Source organism: Melopsittacus undulatus, chromosome 3 (assembly GCF_012275295.1).
Source record: "Melopsittacus undulatus isolate bMelUnd1 chromosome 3, bMelUnd1.mat.Z, whole genome shotgun sequence".
In the NCBI taxonomy this organism is placed as follows: domain Eukaryota; kingdom Metazoa; phylum Chordata; class Aves; order Psittaciformes; family Psittaculidae; genus Melopsittacus; species Melopsittacus undulatus.
In genome coordinates, this window is record NC_047529.1 from 536,729 (window position 1) to 551,251 (window position 14,523).

Sequence of the window (14,523 nt, forward strand, 5' to 3'; positions counted from 1 at the left end):
AGCCTGGATGTTTCCCCTTGAACTTCCACAGAGGTGAGACAATAGGTGGACAATAGAGTCCCAGAGCTCTGTGACTTGCTGTGCAGCCTCTTATCAACCACCAACCAACACCAATGTTCTTGCTGATTGAACATGCTCTCAGAGGCAATGTCAATGACAGCTTCACACTAATGTTCATTCCGGGAGAATGGATTCTGAGACAAAAAATAGCTTTTATTTGCTACAACCTGCACATCATAAGGAGTTTGTGTTAGTCAGTGGCAGCTGGAGCTGCTTCAAGCCAAGTCGAGCTCCCCTACACCCCTGCTCAAGCACTGCTCGGTGGTACCTCCACAAGACTTCAGTATTCAACTACTAAAACCTGCAGTAACTCACAGACACATGAAACATACAGTTAGAATGAACAGAGGAATGCTGTAAGAGTAACAGCAATGTCAGTTAAAGAGCAACAATAGATGAACCATCAGAATTATGGCAGAAGAAACTGGAGCTGCTTCAAAAAGTCATTTACTCCAAGAAGGGCTGTAAGTAATTGTATTCCTATAAACAAATAAGCCCCTGGTACTCTCCTGAGCCTGAGAATCAGCCAGCCAAGTGTGTGTGAGCAGTGGAACTGGTAATCACAGGAGCCACCGGGAATCAACTGGAAAGCTGCACCGGAGCCTATAACCGGCATTTAAAGCTGTGGCTCTTAATGGTAATTTGATTTCAAGTGTAAGATAACCTGCAGATGGGGAAATTAAGCCACTGAGCTGCACAGACATGAGGAAAATGCAAATGGTAACAAGAAAGTTAAATAAAGGGGAAAAGCCAAATAGAAAGGATAACCCCAAGAAATGAGACACCAGGACCTTGGCAATAACAACTCAACAATAACCTGATTTGATTGTTCTTTGTAAGGAATTTTACAAGTACTTTTCACATCGGCCGTTTTCCATACACAATTTATTTCAACAGAATTCAATTTTGCTCAGTTTTATCCCAAATGAAGGAAGTAGTCAGGAGCAACAGCCTCAGATAAGCAAACCAGCCCAAGACAATGCTGCAGATACACAACAGCCTTTTGGATGTTCATAAGAAACAGCATCATGGCACTAAAGTCCTTTGTAAAGAGTGAGGAATGTGAGAGCAGTGAAGGTGTCACTAACACAGGGTTTATGGCATTGAAAATGACCTGCTAAAATCACCACTGGCTTTGAGATTTGCTTTAAGCTGCTTAACCCCTCTTGCTAATTCTTCACACAGGAGTCTATATAAAGCACTGCTACAATGTGCTGGAAGGATCCAATATTTAAACTATCCACAGCAACCCTGATAGAGTATGAACCACAGCTGTACATTTTAAATGATGTTATGTGCATCACTGGGCAGTGCTATCCAGCTTCTGTGCTGTGCCAGTGCAGAGCCCTGCCTGGTCACCCACAGCACAGCCGGTGCTCCTCTGACACATGGGGTGTATTTACTGTGCCTGGTCTGAAGCTACTTCTCCAAAGGGCTCCTATTACAAACCTACACAGAATTAGCACCACCATCTGCGGAACAAGTAACTTGTGCCCACCTGCACAGGTTGCTTCTGTAGTCATTACATTCCCCTTCTGACAGCAGAGCACCTGTGCTGCAGTGGATTCATACCACATCTTAATCCTCTGGGTATATGGCCATTCGTAGTTTATATTCAGATGTGCTCCTAAGGACAGCACCACTGTATTGAGACCTGTACCTGCTGCTATAGAACACAGAGCACAAAGTGTATTGGGCAAGTTCCCACAGTTTATTGATGATCAGCTCCATGTTGTACAGAAGCCAAAGCAGAGCATGAACCTGAGTGTGTGCAATGCCAGCACTGCAGAGGCTCCAGCACATTCACATTCCACTTTACATCACCTGCTGGTCCATACTGGGGACACTCCAGCGGAGAGCTGGGAAGGATGAATCAGCATTTTGCTGCCTGTTCACCACCCCTGCTAGCCTCACCTCACTGCAGCAGGGCAAGAGCCATTCGGAGGCTTGGTGCACAGAAGGGGCTAGAAACACAGTCACAGCAAGGCAGTATGAGCTACACCAGGCTGTAATTCAGGCTGTAAGTCCTGCTTACCCCATGTCTGGCCTCACTCTCATCTTCTCCCAGTTCAAGGAACCCCAAGTTCCACAAGAAACATGGACTTGGAGCAATGAAGAGTTCCCAGCAAAACCAAAGCTTATTGTGCAAGCTGTATGAAAACCACAGCTTGCTTTTGTAAATAGGAGCTGTGAAACACAAGGGCACTTAATGCTACATCAGTATGCACTGGTACAGAATAAACAGGCAAAGCAATCTGTGCTCTGCACACACCCCTGGGGCAGTGGGGGCACCCAATGCACCACCCCAGCTACCTGCACTCAGCACAGACCTGAGCTACACTGGCAGGACCTGAGAGAGTTCCAGCAACAATAGCAGCTATTGTAAGTGACTTTGGGAAGCCTTCCTGCACTAGAAAGTGTATCTGAAATGAGAAGAATAGACTATTTGATATAGCCAGCAGGTTGCATCAGTGCAATGAATGCAGCATCAGTGCAATGAATGCAGCATCAGCACAAGAGATGTAGCTGTGCTTAACCCATCACACATAATCATAGGGAATGGGAAGAAATTGATCTGTGTATTGGATCAACCTATCAGCCTGTTCTTACTGCATTACCAGTGCAAAAAGAATGCAGCCTCAGAGGAATACCTGATGCTGCAGACAAAACCCTGTTTCATTAAAACAGACCCGAGCTTTCACACTCAAACGATGGCACAGGACTTCCATGGGACCCAGAAACTGCAGTGCACCTCCCTTAACACACAGTGCTCAGTGTAACAAGCAGTGCCCTCAAATCAGAGAGAACAGTGACACAGGAAACGCTGTCAATGCGTTCTGAGCACGCACTGCAGTCTGGGGGTAACCAGAGAACAGGCAAATTCAGGTCCCACATGATCTGGCCTTTGAGATGATACAGGGAAAAAGAATACAGCCAACTACAGTCACTGCATCATTTCATGAATATCTATTCGGCAAAGACAAGGCCAAAGCACCTTAGAAAACATACAGTTAGACCTAAGAACTTTGCTAAATTCTAACAAAATACTTTACAAAATGAACTGTTACCCTGTCATGTTACCCCTTCTGACTAACATTTCTTCTTTAATACGTTGTTTGATGTTCCTGTTGGGTGGCCAGGCTGCGTAGCTGACATGTACAATGAAACCTTCAATAAACTACAACCGAACCAACAGTTTCCAGGGGCTCATGGCAAAGGCATCGGTTACTTTTACCTCCCATCCACACTAGGTGTCACCAGAACGGCAGCAGGACCCACTGAGCCACCGGCACAGGCAACAGTCAGTTCCTTCCCTAACACTGCTGCTGATCTGCAGTGTCAGCCCTCAGCTCCCGGACTCCAGCACTGTTAATCCTCACTAATTACCTATTTAGCTAATTAGAAGGGAACTCCAGGCACCCTCCGGCTCAGCTGCCACCAGATGAAACATGGGCAGCTTAACAACCCATTCCTTGGGTTTCCTATGGATTGCACTATGAATGTTTCATTGCTTGGCATTTACACCTCCTCGTGTCCTGTGCTCAGGCTGATGTACCCTCTGTTGGGGTGTTAAAAGGCCCTCTAAAGAACTGTTCTCCTACACGTGAGCAATGGTTACAAATGGAGTGCAAACTTACTTCAGCAGAGAAACAGCAGGAAGCGATCCAGCCAAAATCCACACAAGTATCCAAAAGGATTTCTTCTTCCCCAGGGCTGCCAATGACCAGGCTGTAGCATCATTCCCTTCCACTGGGACCCAAAGCAACAGCGTGTTCCATATAACTATGGGTTTTTCTCTTCCTCGTACAGTGTTTTCTGATGTTCCTAAGTGGTGTTAGATGCAGGGTTCTCAGCACCCTGGGTTTCAGGACCCAGGAATGCACGTGTGTTCACTTCAAGCAGGTGAGTAATCAGCAGCTATTTGCCATTTAATGACACAGCCACTGAAATGACTTCCTCCAGACACAGTGCAAGGGTATTACTGAGCTCCCATCAAGCTGCAGAGCCCTGCTCAGGAGATGTGGCCATACCTTCTCCATCAGCATGGGAGGAGAGGGAAGCAGAGTTCCTCCTGCCCAAATATGGCACTATCAGGTGTGTGAGCTCCTGTTCTTCAACCCTGCCCCATGCAAAGCCTAAAGCAGGCTCTTTTATTAACACGTAGCAGAAAACATGATTCAATTGTAGATTTCAGTGTGAAAATGCAGCCTGGGAGTTGGAGGAGAGAGTCAGAGATGAACTGGCTACCTCAGAAACATCAGAAGGTGAGACCACAAAAATACAGCACTTCATATCATCATTTTCATGGCCATGTTTCATATTACAGCCTGTTAAGCTAGACAGCATCATTCTTCTTGTCAGGGTAAATATTATTGTAACTACATTATACTGTATAGTATAAGCTATACATTAATGCAATGGATTTTTTCCCACTTTTAGAGGGAGGGGAAAGAGTTCAGAACATGGAACCTTCATTTTAACTTCAATTTCTAGAGTCCCATTGAAAGTCTGGGGCTTTCTTTCCTAACACCCCTACCAAAAAAAAGCCTAAACTATAAAGACGAACACTTCTGTGATGCAAGACTCGAGTAAAAAGTTAGCAGATGGATTAACAAAGAGAACTCAATAGGAGATGTGTATTCACCCTTAAGAAAGAAATCAGGCCGATTATTTACCTAATGGATTGTTAAAAAACCCCAAACCAAAACCCCTACAGGTACCACTGATCCTGCCTTCAGACAGGCAGAGCTTCTGCTGTGTGTTTGTAAGACCCTTTATGCGTCAGGCTTTCATCTGGTTCAGTGATGTTTTCTCACACCCAAATATATGTAGGTAATACCTGACTGTAGAGGTCCCTGAGCAAATGACCTATCCCAGTCTACTCTTCTTTAAATCAAAGACACCCAGTTTGGCTCTGCTGAAGTTAACTGGCCACCATTAGACACTGCAGACACTGTGAGTGCTGGTGCTGGGAAGGGCACGCTTCTGGGGGAGAAGATGCTCCTCTTTAATAAAACACATTTTAAACATTAAGCCATTAAAAGAGTTAAATGAACATTTCACACAGTTCAAACTGCTATGCAGGAGTTGACAACTCTTATCCATTGTGTTTTCCTTGTGCTGCAAGACCCAATACTGTAGTCCTAACAGATGCCTCCCTGTGAAAGGAGCAGAGCCCAAACTGCTGTGAGACATTCAACACAAACACACACTGAACTTCCCACTGACAAAGCACAGGGGAGCAGAGCTGTTGTTTCAAACCAGCCCTCCATGAGGCACAGAACGTGATTCAACAAATTGCTCCCAAATTCCACTGAAAGAAACCAGGACACTTCCAAAGAGCTGATCCTCAGGACAGGGATAATTCATAATCACACTATTCATTCTATATTATCCACAGCTAAATGACAGTAATACACCTGTCATTTATCAACATAACTATCAAGTAATTTTGATGAACTCTCTTAACTCTGGATATTCATTCAACCAACATTCCTATTGCATAATAAACTGTTTATTGTCATTGTATCTGGAAGCTTAACACCCCCCCAGTTCTCCTCTGCCTCCCACTTTGTACAGTCACAGACACCTACTGTCAGTTTGACTGCCATCCGGCTTCACTCCTCATTGTAAAGGCCTAAGTAAGCATATAATGACAGTGAGGTTTAAAACAAAAAGTAGCTGGAAAACTTACTTCAAACAGAAAGAGAATGGAGTCCAGCTCCTCTCTCTGGGATTTATTCCCTGCAAGGCAGAAAACAACAGTTTCCCATAAATACACAGTACGAGACAGATGGCAAAATCACACTTAAGTCAAAGATGTTGCACTCTGCTTGTTTTATTCATCTTTAACATCAAAAGAGCAAGATGCTTCCAGGCTTCAGTGCCCCTCTCTCAAATCCAAGTGAGGGACCACTGGAGTCCAGGTCACTGTGCCCATCTCCAAGCATACAACCATTCCTGCCCACAGAGCTCCATGCTTGGTCTGTGCATCCCTGACAGCGCTGGGGCTGAGCAGACATCTGCTTAACTGCACACTGAAGGCTGCAGCACTTCAAACCGAGACAAGAGGATGTGTATGTAAATGCACAAGGACTGGTTCTTGAGCTGAAGTGACACTTCACCATAAAAATGTATTCAGAATTCTTTTCAGTTGCGACATTTCAGAGCAATTTCCGTGCTCATCTCTCTGCTACCATAAAATTAGCATGATTAATACTAATACTGTACTGCACAGAGCCATTAATGCAAATAGAGGTAACTGTGGACTAGATAAGCACCAGATAAGCTCTAACGGAACGCTGTTGAGAACAGGTGGGGAACAGTGACTCAACAATCGCTGGCCAACCTCTACACCTTACCTTTCTGTTTCAAGCTGTTTTCCAGTGTTATGAAGTTTTCATAGAATACAAAATAGATTTGAGAATAATTGTTCTCAAAAAATTGCTTCAGGTCACTCCCATCCACAATATCTGCAAAGAGGAACAGGCAGAGTCATCGCACAACATCACAGGGCTGGAAGTCGCTGTCTTCATGCAGATTGAGTGTTAGAGAATGAAACAAACGCAATACAACACCATTTCAGTGAGTTCATGGGATATTCTACACCAAACTGACTCCATCCTTGCAAGTAAAACAGGGACATTTCCATTTGCACTTCACTGATGAAAGGTTGCCTGTGGCTGAGGTCCACTGGGTTTCCATAAACAGAAAGGAGATGGGCTCTGTCTTGGCTATCAACCTAATGGCTTCCGTGTCATTACAAGCAGGTGCTGGGGGAAAAGACAAACACCAGCAAAGATTCCTGTTTGTGAATTGCAGGCTCTCTGACAAGCAGATCAATGGGAAAACAGCAACTTCCCAGTTCATTTCAATGGGAAACCAGGCTGCTCCCTTCCCTGAGCCTCAGCTTGGGGCTGGCGTTTGAGATACGTTTATAAGAAGAAATAAAACCCTAATGTTTTCTATACCTGCCACTTGCAAACCACATTATAACATCACTGCTCTTCCCTGAGCTGATCTGGTCAGGAAAAGGGAGATGATTCCACCCGAATTAAGCAGATAAAGGGCAGGAATTAGTAACAACAGCTCCTCACTCAAATTCCACCTCTCAAGAACCCCTTTCATTAATGACGACAAAGCAATCGCAGCACAAGCAGTAATGTCACACAGCTGCAAAGAGGGAATGACTTTAGTCTTGGACAATGTGGAGGGGGTTAATTTATACCTTTTTGGTGGTAGGGCATTGCCTGGTTGCTTCTGCCACGGAAACAAGCAGGGCATGGAAACTCTTCTCCATGGTATCTGTTTCCTACAAGCTACTGGTCTCCAATGTGTGAGCTGAGTGCAATTACTCCCCTCTCTGAATGCATCCTGTTACATACAACCCCAGGAGAAAACAAGGCCTCCATTTACAAGGGTTTCACATGAAGGGATGAGGTCATTAAGAGCTGAACAAAAAGGAACTTTCCCTTTAAGCTGTGAAAGGAACTGCCTGACCAAAAAAGCACATTCTCCTTTTCTCTATGGGTGACTCTGTTGCTCTGCTGTCAGGAGGCACTGGAGCACTGCAGCCCTCTCCTGCTGCACCATGGGGCTCCTCATGCTCCCCTGTGAGGTGTGCAGGAAAACCTCCTCTTGCCATAGAAGCAGCCACCAACAACACTCCCATTTACTACCCAAGAGCTGATATTCACTCAGAGAGCGAGACTTCATTGGAATCCTGCATGTGAGTTGTCATCCTGACACCGCTGCCCACTGCACATAAAACATCCAGCACATAAGGAATAAACCACTCGCCCAATAATTCCATTGCTCAAAGGACTGTAGTGATAGGACAAGTTGTAATGGGTTGAAACTTAAACAGCAGAGGTTTAGACTGGATATAAGGGAGAAATTCTTTACTGTGAAGGTGGTGAGGCACTGGAATGGGTTGCCCAGGGAGGTTGTGAATGTTCCATCCCTGGCAGTGTTCAAGGCCAGGTTGGACAGAGCCTTGGGTGATATGGTTTAGTGTGAGGTGTCCCTGCCCATGGCAGGGGGGTTGGAACTGGATGATCTTAAGGTCCTTTCCAATCCTAACTGTTCTATGATTCTATGTTTCTATGACAGAGCTTGCATGGGCATTTCACTCCCATATTCCTTATTTGCCACATACATTAAGAAAACACAATTCCCTTACTCCTTCACCCCACGTGTTCGTGGTGAGGAGCAGTGGAAAGCCAGTGAGCAGAGTGCTTCCCCTGCTCCAGTGGGCACAGGAGGGCAGAGGTGGGTGATGGCTCTGCCAGTGAAACCCAAGGAAACCAGGGCAGACAGAGCTCCTCAGGAGGGCTCATGGAAAGCTGGCAGGAGGCCTGAGACACTCACTTGGCTCACTGCTATATGTGTGTTCAGCTTGTGGCAGGGTAAGGCTCATTCTTCTGCTTTCCAAATGGAAAACATCAGTGAACGTTTCATGCACTATTTATCATCTAAAACAAGACAATAAGACACTGACTTCAGGGTGATCATACTGACTGAAGGACTTAGAAGCATCCAAGGAAATTCAGCTGCAGGGCTGGGATTGAATTGCAGGTATTGGGTAACATTTTTATATTTACTCACAAGTAGCTCTCAGGTTACTCCTGCTGAAACCCAGTGCAGCCAGAGCTCTGAGCAAGCTGGCAAACACTGCCAGCCAGCAGATACAGAGTGGTTTTCCAAACCCACATATACACTAACGGCATTCCCCAAACATGGATAGGTGATCCATTGTCCATGCTTCCCATGGGCACTTCACAGCTTTTACAGCAACACACAGGAGACAACGAGATGTTCATGAGGGTGCACATGGTATTTCTCCCATATAAAACATGGAGCAGTTGGCTCATAAGGTACCTGTGCATCACCATTACTGCCTTACTGAAGCTGAGAGTTTAGGGAAACAACTATCCAGGTACCACTGAACAAGCCTCCGGGTTTCCTGCCAAGCTCTCATTACCCTTCTCATATGATTAAATCTGCAGGGACAATCATCCTGTCCTTAGCAAGCCAGAACCTTTCCTGTTAACTCCCAGTGTGGCTGCAGTCACTTAAGTAACCAAAACCCTCCTTTCACTCCATGAACTTCCAGAGTCGCTTGGCTTCATGTTATTCATACAAAGTTGCCTCAGTCCTGAAGGGCTTTCTTCAGCTCAAGTACTTGAGAATTAAAGCAGATGAAGACAACGGTGCAGTCGTACCCCGGTTAATGATGAACTTTTATTACTACTCTTGCTTCAGAAGTTACAAACAGATTTTACCTTCAGAAAGGTGCATCCGCATGGCAACATCCTATACTAACCCCTCTAGTCAGAACAGCCTCTACAACAACCGAACACCTCCAGTTTCACATGAAACCTCCGGATAAGGACTGCTCTAAACTCAGCAGGAAGGCTGGAAGCGGTCACCTCTCAGTGTCTCCAAATGAAAACCTCTCCTAAGCCCATGCCATAACCGGACAACCCCACTGCCCTCCTTCAGTACCTTGTTCTTGGGCTTGGCAACGGCACCAGTCTGCTGCTGCTTTCAAAGCAATGTTATCAGCCTCAACAACACTCAGCATCAGCACCGTCCCATCCCAGGCAGCTCGCAGTGATCACCGGTGGCTCTGGGGCAGTGCCCACTCTTTGCTGTTTGTCAGCCTAACACACATGGTGGTGGGCAGCTCAGAGCACCAGGGTCTGTTCACAGAGACAACCTCCACACCAACAGCATCTCCAGCCTTACAGCCCTCTGCCAAAGCACTGTGATATTGGGAGGAGTAATGACACCCCATAGAAAGGCTCAGCATCCTCAGGACATAAATCTTACCCATTTTCTGCATGAGCAGAGTGACCTCACATAAATTACTGGAGTACAGCAGAGAGTAGCTGCTGTTCTTACTACACCATTACTCATAAAAGATACTATGTCATGACAGAGCAGTTCTTGGAACCAGAAGAGAAACTCCTGGGGAATACACCAAGCCATGCAGAGATGTTAGACTGAGCTTGTCACTTGTACCTGAGAACATTGAGAGATGCTTAAACAAAGAAGATATTTTAACCCATGAACAGTCACAGAAACAAAGTTTTAAAGGGCAAAGACACATTTTTATGCTAAACAATGTCCCACAGACACTACCTGGGGAACAGTGCAGAGGGCTTCAGTTATGGCCAAACCACTGCGAAAGAGCCAAGCTTGTCACCACCACCGCTTGTAACACCAGTGTGGTTCAAGTCTGTCCTCAAAAGACCACACTGTTAACACTGTGTTTGGGAAAAACCATTCCTACCGATTTTGGCAGTAGTTCTGAACGTCAGTTTGTCCTTATAGTAACAAAACTAAAGGAACTTTTCTGGTCACACCATTGTAATTCCAGTGAGTGCTCTGCATGGCCATGCAGACTGCCCACAGGAAGCAGGAGCTCACACCCTGAAGGGCATCAGGGACTTGAGGGATGTTACAGCAACACAAATGTACAGGAATCTTTTCCCTCAGTTTGGGTACTGGACAAACAGATGATAGCTAAGGGACCCAAAGCCATCAAAGTGGGTGTTACTGATCCTGGTGCTCACACAACCCCTTATTTATGGAAATACACATTCCTCCTGTTGTACCATCCTCTGATTCCTGTCCTCCTGCGTCAGCAGGATCTCAGAGGAGTAACTGTCATTGTGTTTACACATTAATTCCTGTGATTTAAAGCTAACAAAGGAAGAGAGGATGGCACCTCCTACGGAAACACAAGAACAGGGTGGCTATTTTGAGAACATGTGCCACTACAGCCTGAGCCAAGCATGGGGACAGGAGTTTGATGACTGGGGTGGGAGGACACGAACACACACATTCCTAGCCCTGGCCAGCACAGGCAGTGCCACACTGCAGCGGGAGAGAGAGAAACATCCAACTCTGTTTGAGACCTGTACCAAGAGCTCAGTTTGTTTTCAATACAGGAGAGATCCTTACCATGAGCTGCTTCCTTCCCCTGCTGAATAACACCATAAAACATGTGCTTGCAACAATATCTCTGAAGATACTATCTTCAGAAAGCCACTCCCATGTTATCTGAAGTGTTTACACTGATGCTCTCAAAGGCAGACATCAGGAACAGGACCAGAGCCTGCTTTGACACAGCCCTGCAATAAACCACATCCCCTACAAGCCAGCTGTCACATCACAGCCCTGCAGGGCCCTCATTCACTGCCCAGCCTCTGGTTCTGATAACAGCTCCACCTGAAACCAATGTTCAACAGGAAGTTCAACCAAAACAGCAGCTCAGTGCCTGTGGAAGCTGCTTCCTGAGCAGTGATGGGGATATTCCCCCTGTTACCGACGGGGTTGGCAGTACTGTTACAGAGAGCACTGCTTTCCTTTCTGTTCCATCTGCTCAGGACACAGTTAATCTCATCACGCTCATGGGTGTATTCCCCATTAGTTCCCCCCTGACAACCTTCTGTCCTGCACAGCACACAAACACCACGCTCCCTCAGATGGGGATCACCAGGAGCCACAGCCACGCCAGTGTTTCACCTTCACCTCACTGTGTCCTCCTGAGAGGTAGAAAGGGGAACATTAACCCAAGCTGCTGTGTTTCTTGCTTCTTCCAGTGCCTTTACTTACACAGGGCTGGTGGAGCAGGACCACATGAGGTCTGTGAGCTCCCATTCCGGTCTCTCCGAGCATCTCTCCCAGGATGCCTTCACAAAGTGCTCTAAACCTCACCTCAGAAACAAGAAGCTTCCCAACATTTCTTTCCACACTGAAACTTGCCATTCTTTTACTATAGCTTGCACAGCACATGTGCAATGAGACATACACGGTTAAAAGGCACATCATAATGCAGGTAATGTGTGTGCTCCCACCTTTCCAAAGTCCTGCCTTAAATATATGGCACTTCAATACATGGTACCACTAAAAATTACATACATAAAAAGGCAAACAAACCTATCATATACACATTTGGTCCTCAGAGGGAAACCAACATGAAACTGACACCAGATTGCCAACCATGGAGATCCTGTACACACAGAGCAGAAGGCATTCACACCCAGAGCAGCCACAGACCCTTCCCTCAGCACTGGTTCCAAAGCTAAGGTTCAATGCTGCTCTCAAACATGCAGACTGCAGGTGCTGAGGGACTCCAACACGTGAGCCTCTTGTGTCCCACCACCACAGGGGTCAGAACTGCTCCTCTTGCGAGTCCACACTGGGACCATTAACTATGCATGGCCTGGGCACATCAAACCTGCATGCATTGCTGGTCACAGATGAGCAAGACCTGGCCACTTGCAGAGCATGGCTCAAGACCAGTTACAGATCTGCCCAGCACTTGTCCACTAATCAACAACCCACAGAAGTCTCTGGTTCAGATTAGCTACCTAAATGCAGCAGATCACAGGGGAACAACACCTTTAAACCAGGGTGATGGGTACTCACGTGTATGAAACACAGCCCCAAAACATCAGCGAGATGCTCATAGCAAGATAAACCATCACAGGCTTTGCTTTCACTTCACTCATTCACTTCCACACTGAGCACAGCTTTCCCCAAGGGCCCATCCCAAAGGAGGTAAGCACTGCTCTTCTCAGGCCCACACTGGGTGTCCTCACCATGAGAGCTCCAGGATTTGTTACCTGTTTGTGTATGTTCTGTCCTCACAGATGACATCTTAACCTGCAGCTCCATCTCCAGCACCGCAAACTGGCCCATGCTGCCCACAGGGTTCATCCATGCAGCCTCCTGCTCCCTCCTGATGAGCCACTAACACCAGGTCCTTGCCCCAGACACTTCTCACAGCTCATAACACATCTTTAGGCTGTAACACACCTGCAAACCTGACTGAATGGTGAACTGGATGACAGCTGCAGTACACCAGTACAGATCAGATCATTCTCTCCTCTTTCACTGAGGAGAACATTCTAAACTGAGAGGAACAAACACTGCCACTGGTGCTCCTGAACAGGGACAGGGCATGAAAGCTCCTACGAGCCTTCTCCTGCTGCAGTTTGCTGAGTAACAAAGAACATGAGGCCACATAAATCTTAGCAACTCATTTCTCACAGCTGAAATCCCAGATCCCAGCCTGGTTTGGGTTGAAGGGACCTCAAAGCTCCTCCAGCTCCAACCCCTGCCACGGGCAGGGACCCCTTCCACTGGAGCAGCTGCTCCAAGCCCCTGTGTCCAACCTGGCCTTGAGCACTGCCAGGGATGGGGCAGCCACAGCTTCTCTGGGCACCCTGTGCCAGCGCCTCAGCACCCTCCCAGGGAACAGCTTCTGCCTCAGAGCTCAGCTCAGGCTCCCCTGTTCTGGCAGGTTCAAGCCATTCCCCTTGGCCTGTCCCTACATCCCTTGTCCCAAGCCCCTCTCCAGCTTTCCTGCAGCCCCTTTAGGCACTGGAGCTGCTCTCAGCTCTCCCCTTCTCTTGTCCAGGCTGCCCCAGCCCAGCTCTCAGCCTGGCTCCACAGCAGCAAGCACAAGCTATCACCATGCTGTTGACAAGAGCAGAGCTCCCAGAACAGCTCTTCCGAAGAGCCCCGCAGGAAATCACCCCCATAGGCACAGCTTTGTCCCCAACAACAATGCTGCAGCACGAGTATTTCGACACAAGCGACCCAAGTTCCGAAGCCAGGAGCAGCAGAACACACCGATAACCTTCGGCATCGGCCCCTGTAACCTGGGAAGGACACGGGCTGCTCCGAGAGGAGCCCGGAGGTCCCCAGCACTGCCACGGGAGCCGGGAGAAGCAGCGGGCACCTTCAACGGGAGCTGCCGGTTACGGCTTCACCCCTCAGCCTGGCTCCTGCCCGAGGACAGCAGCGCTAGTGACCGGACCGAGGCACCGACGGGGAACGGGAGGTGTGGGGGAGAACGGGAGGTGTGGGGGGGGAACGGGAGGTGTGGGGGGGAACGGGAGGTGTGGGGGGGGAACGGGAGGTGTGAGGGGGGAACGGGAGGTGTGGGGGGGGAACGGGAGGTGTGGGGGGGGAACGGGAGGTGTGGGGGGGGAACGGGAGGCGTGGAGCGGGCGCGGCCGGTACCTTGCCTTGAGGTGAGGCTTCCCTTTCCTCCTCCCCCCTCCCTGCCCCGGGTGTCCCTGCCCCCGGTGTCGCTCAGGGCCGGGGTCTGGGTCCCCGCTCCCCGCTCCGCTCACCCAGCAGCGCCCGCAGGTGCTTGAGGCGGGTGAGCACGTCCCGCTTGGGGTCCAGAGCCTTCTGCGTGGATTTCCTGGCATCGGCGTGGCCCTTCCTGGAGAACATCCCTGCGGCGGCTGCGGGTGGTACCGGTACCGAGACCGGTACTGACACCGGTACCAATACCGGTACCGACACCGACACCGTCCCCGCCCGCTGCCGCCGCACGGGGGGGCGTGTCCGCCCCGCCCGCCCGCCGCACTGCGCAGCCGCGCCCCCCCGCGGCCGGGAGGACTACAGCCTCCAGCGTGCCCCGCGGCGTTGGAT

General features: G+C 48.3%; 1 protein-coding gene across 1 annotated transcript in view; it reads right to left on the bottom strand.

Annotated features, from left to right (window-relative positions):
* The window catches only part of RALGAPA2 (Ral GTPase activating protein catalytic subunit alpha 2), a 110,022-nt gene extending 95,700 nt beyond the window's left edge, over nt 1-14,322 (bottom strand). Inside the window, exons 1-3 of the mRNA XM_034060969.1 lie at nt 14,217-14,322; nt 6,423-6,533; nt 5,756-5,805 (exon numbers count right to left, since the gene is read on the bottom strand). Of these exons, the coding sequence (XP_033916860.1) occupies nt 5,756-5,805; nt 6,423-6,533; nt 14,217-14,322 (267 nt within the window). The remainder of the gene's footprint in view (nt 1-5,755; nt 5,806-6,422; nt 6,534-14,216) is intronic.
* Between the last annotated feature and the right edge of the window lie 201 nt (nt 14,323-14,523).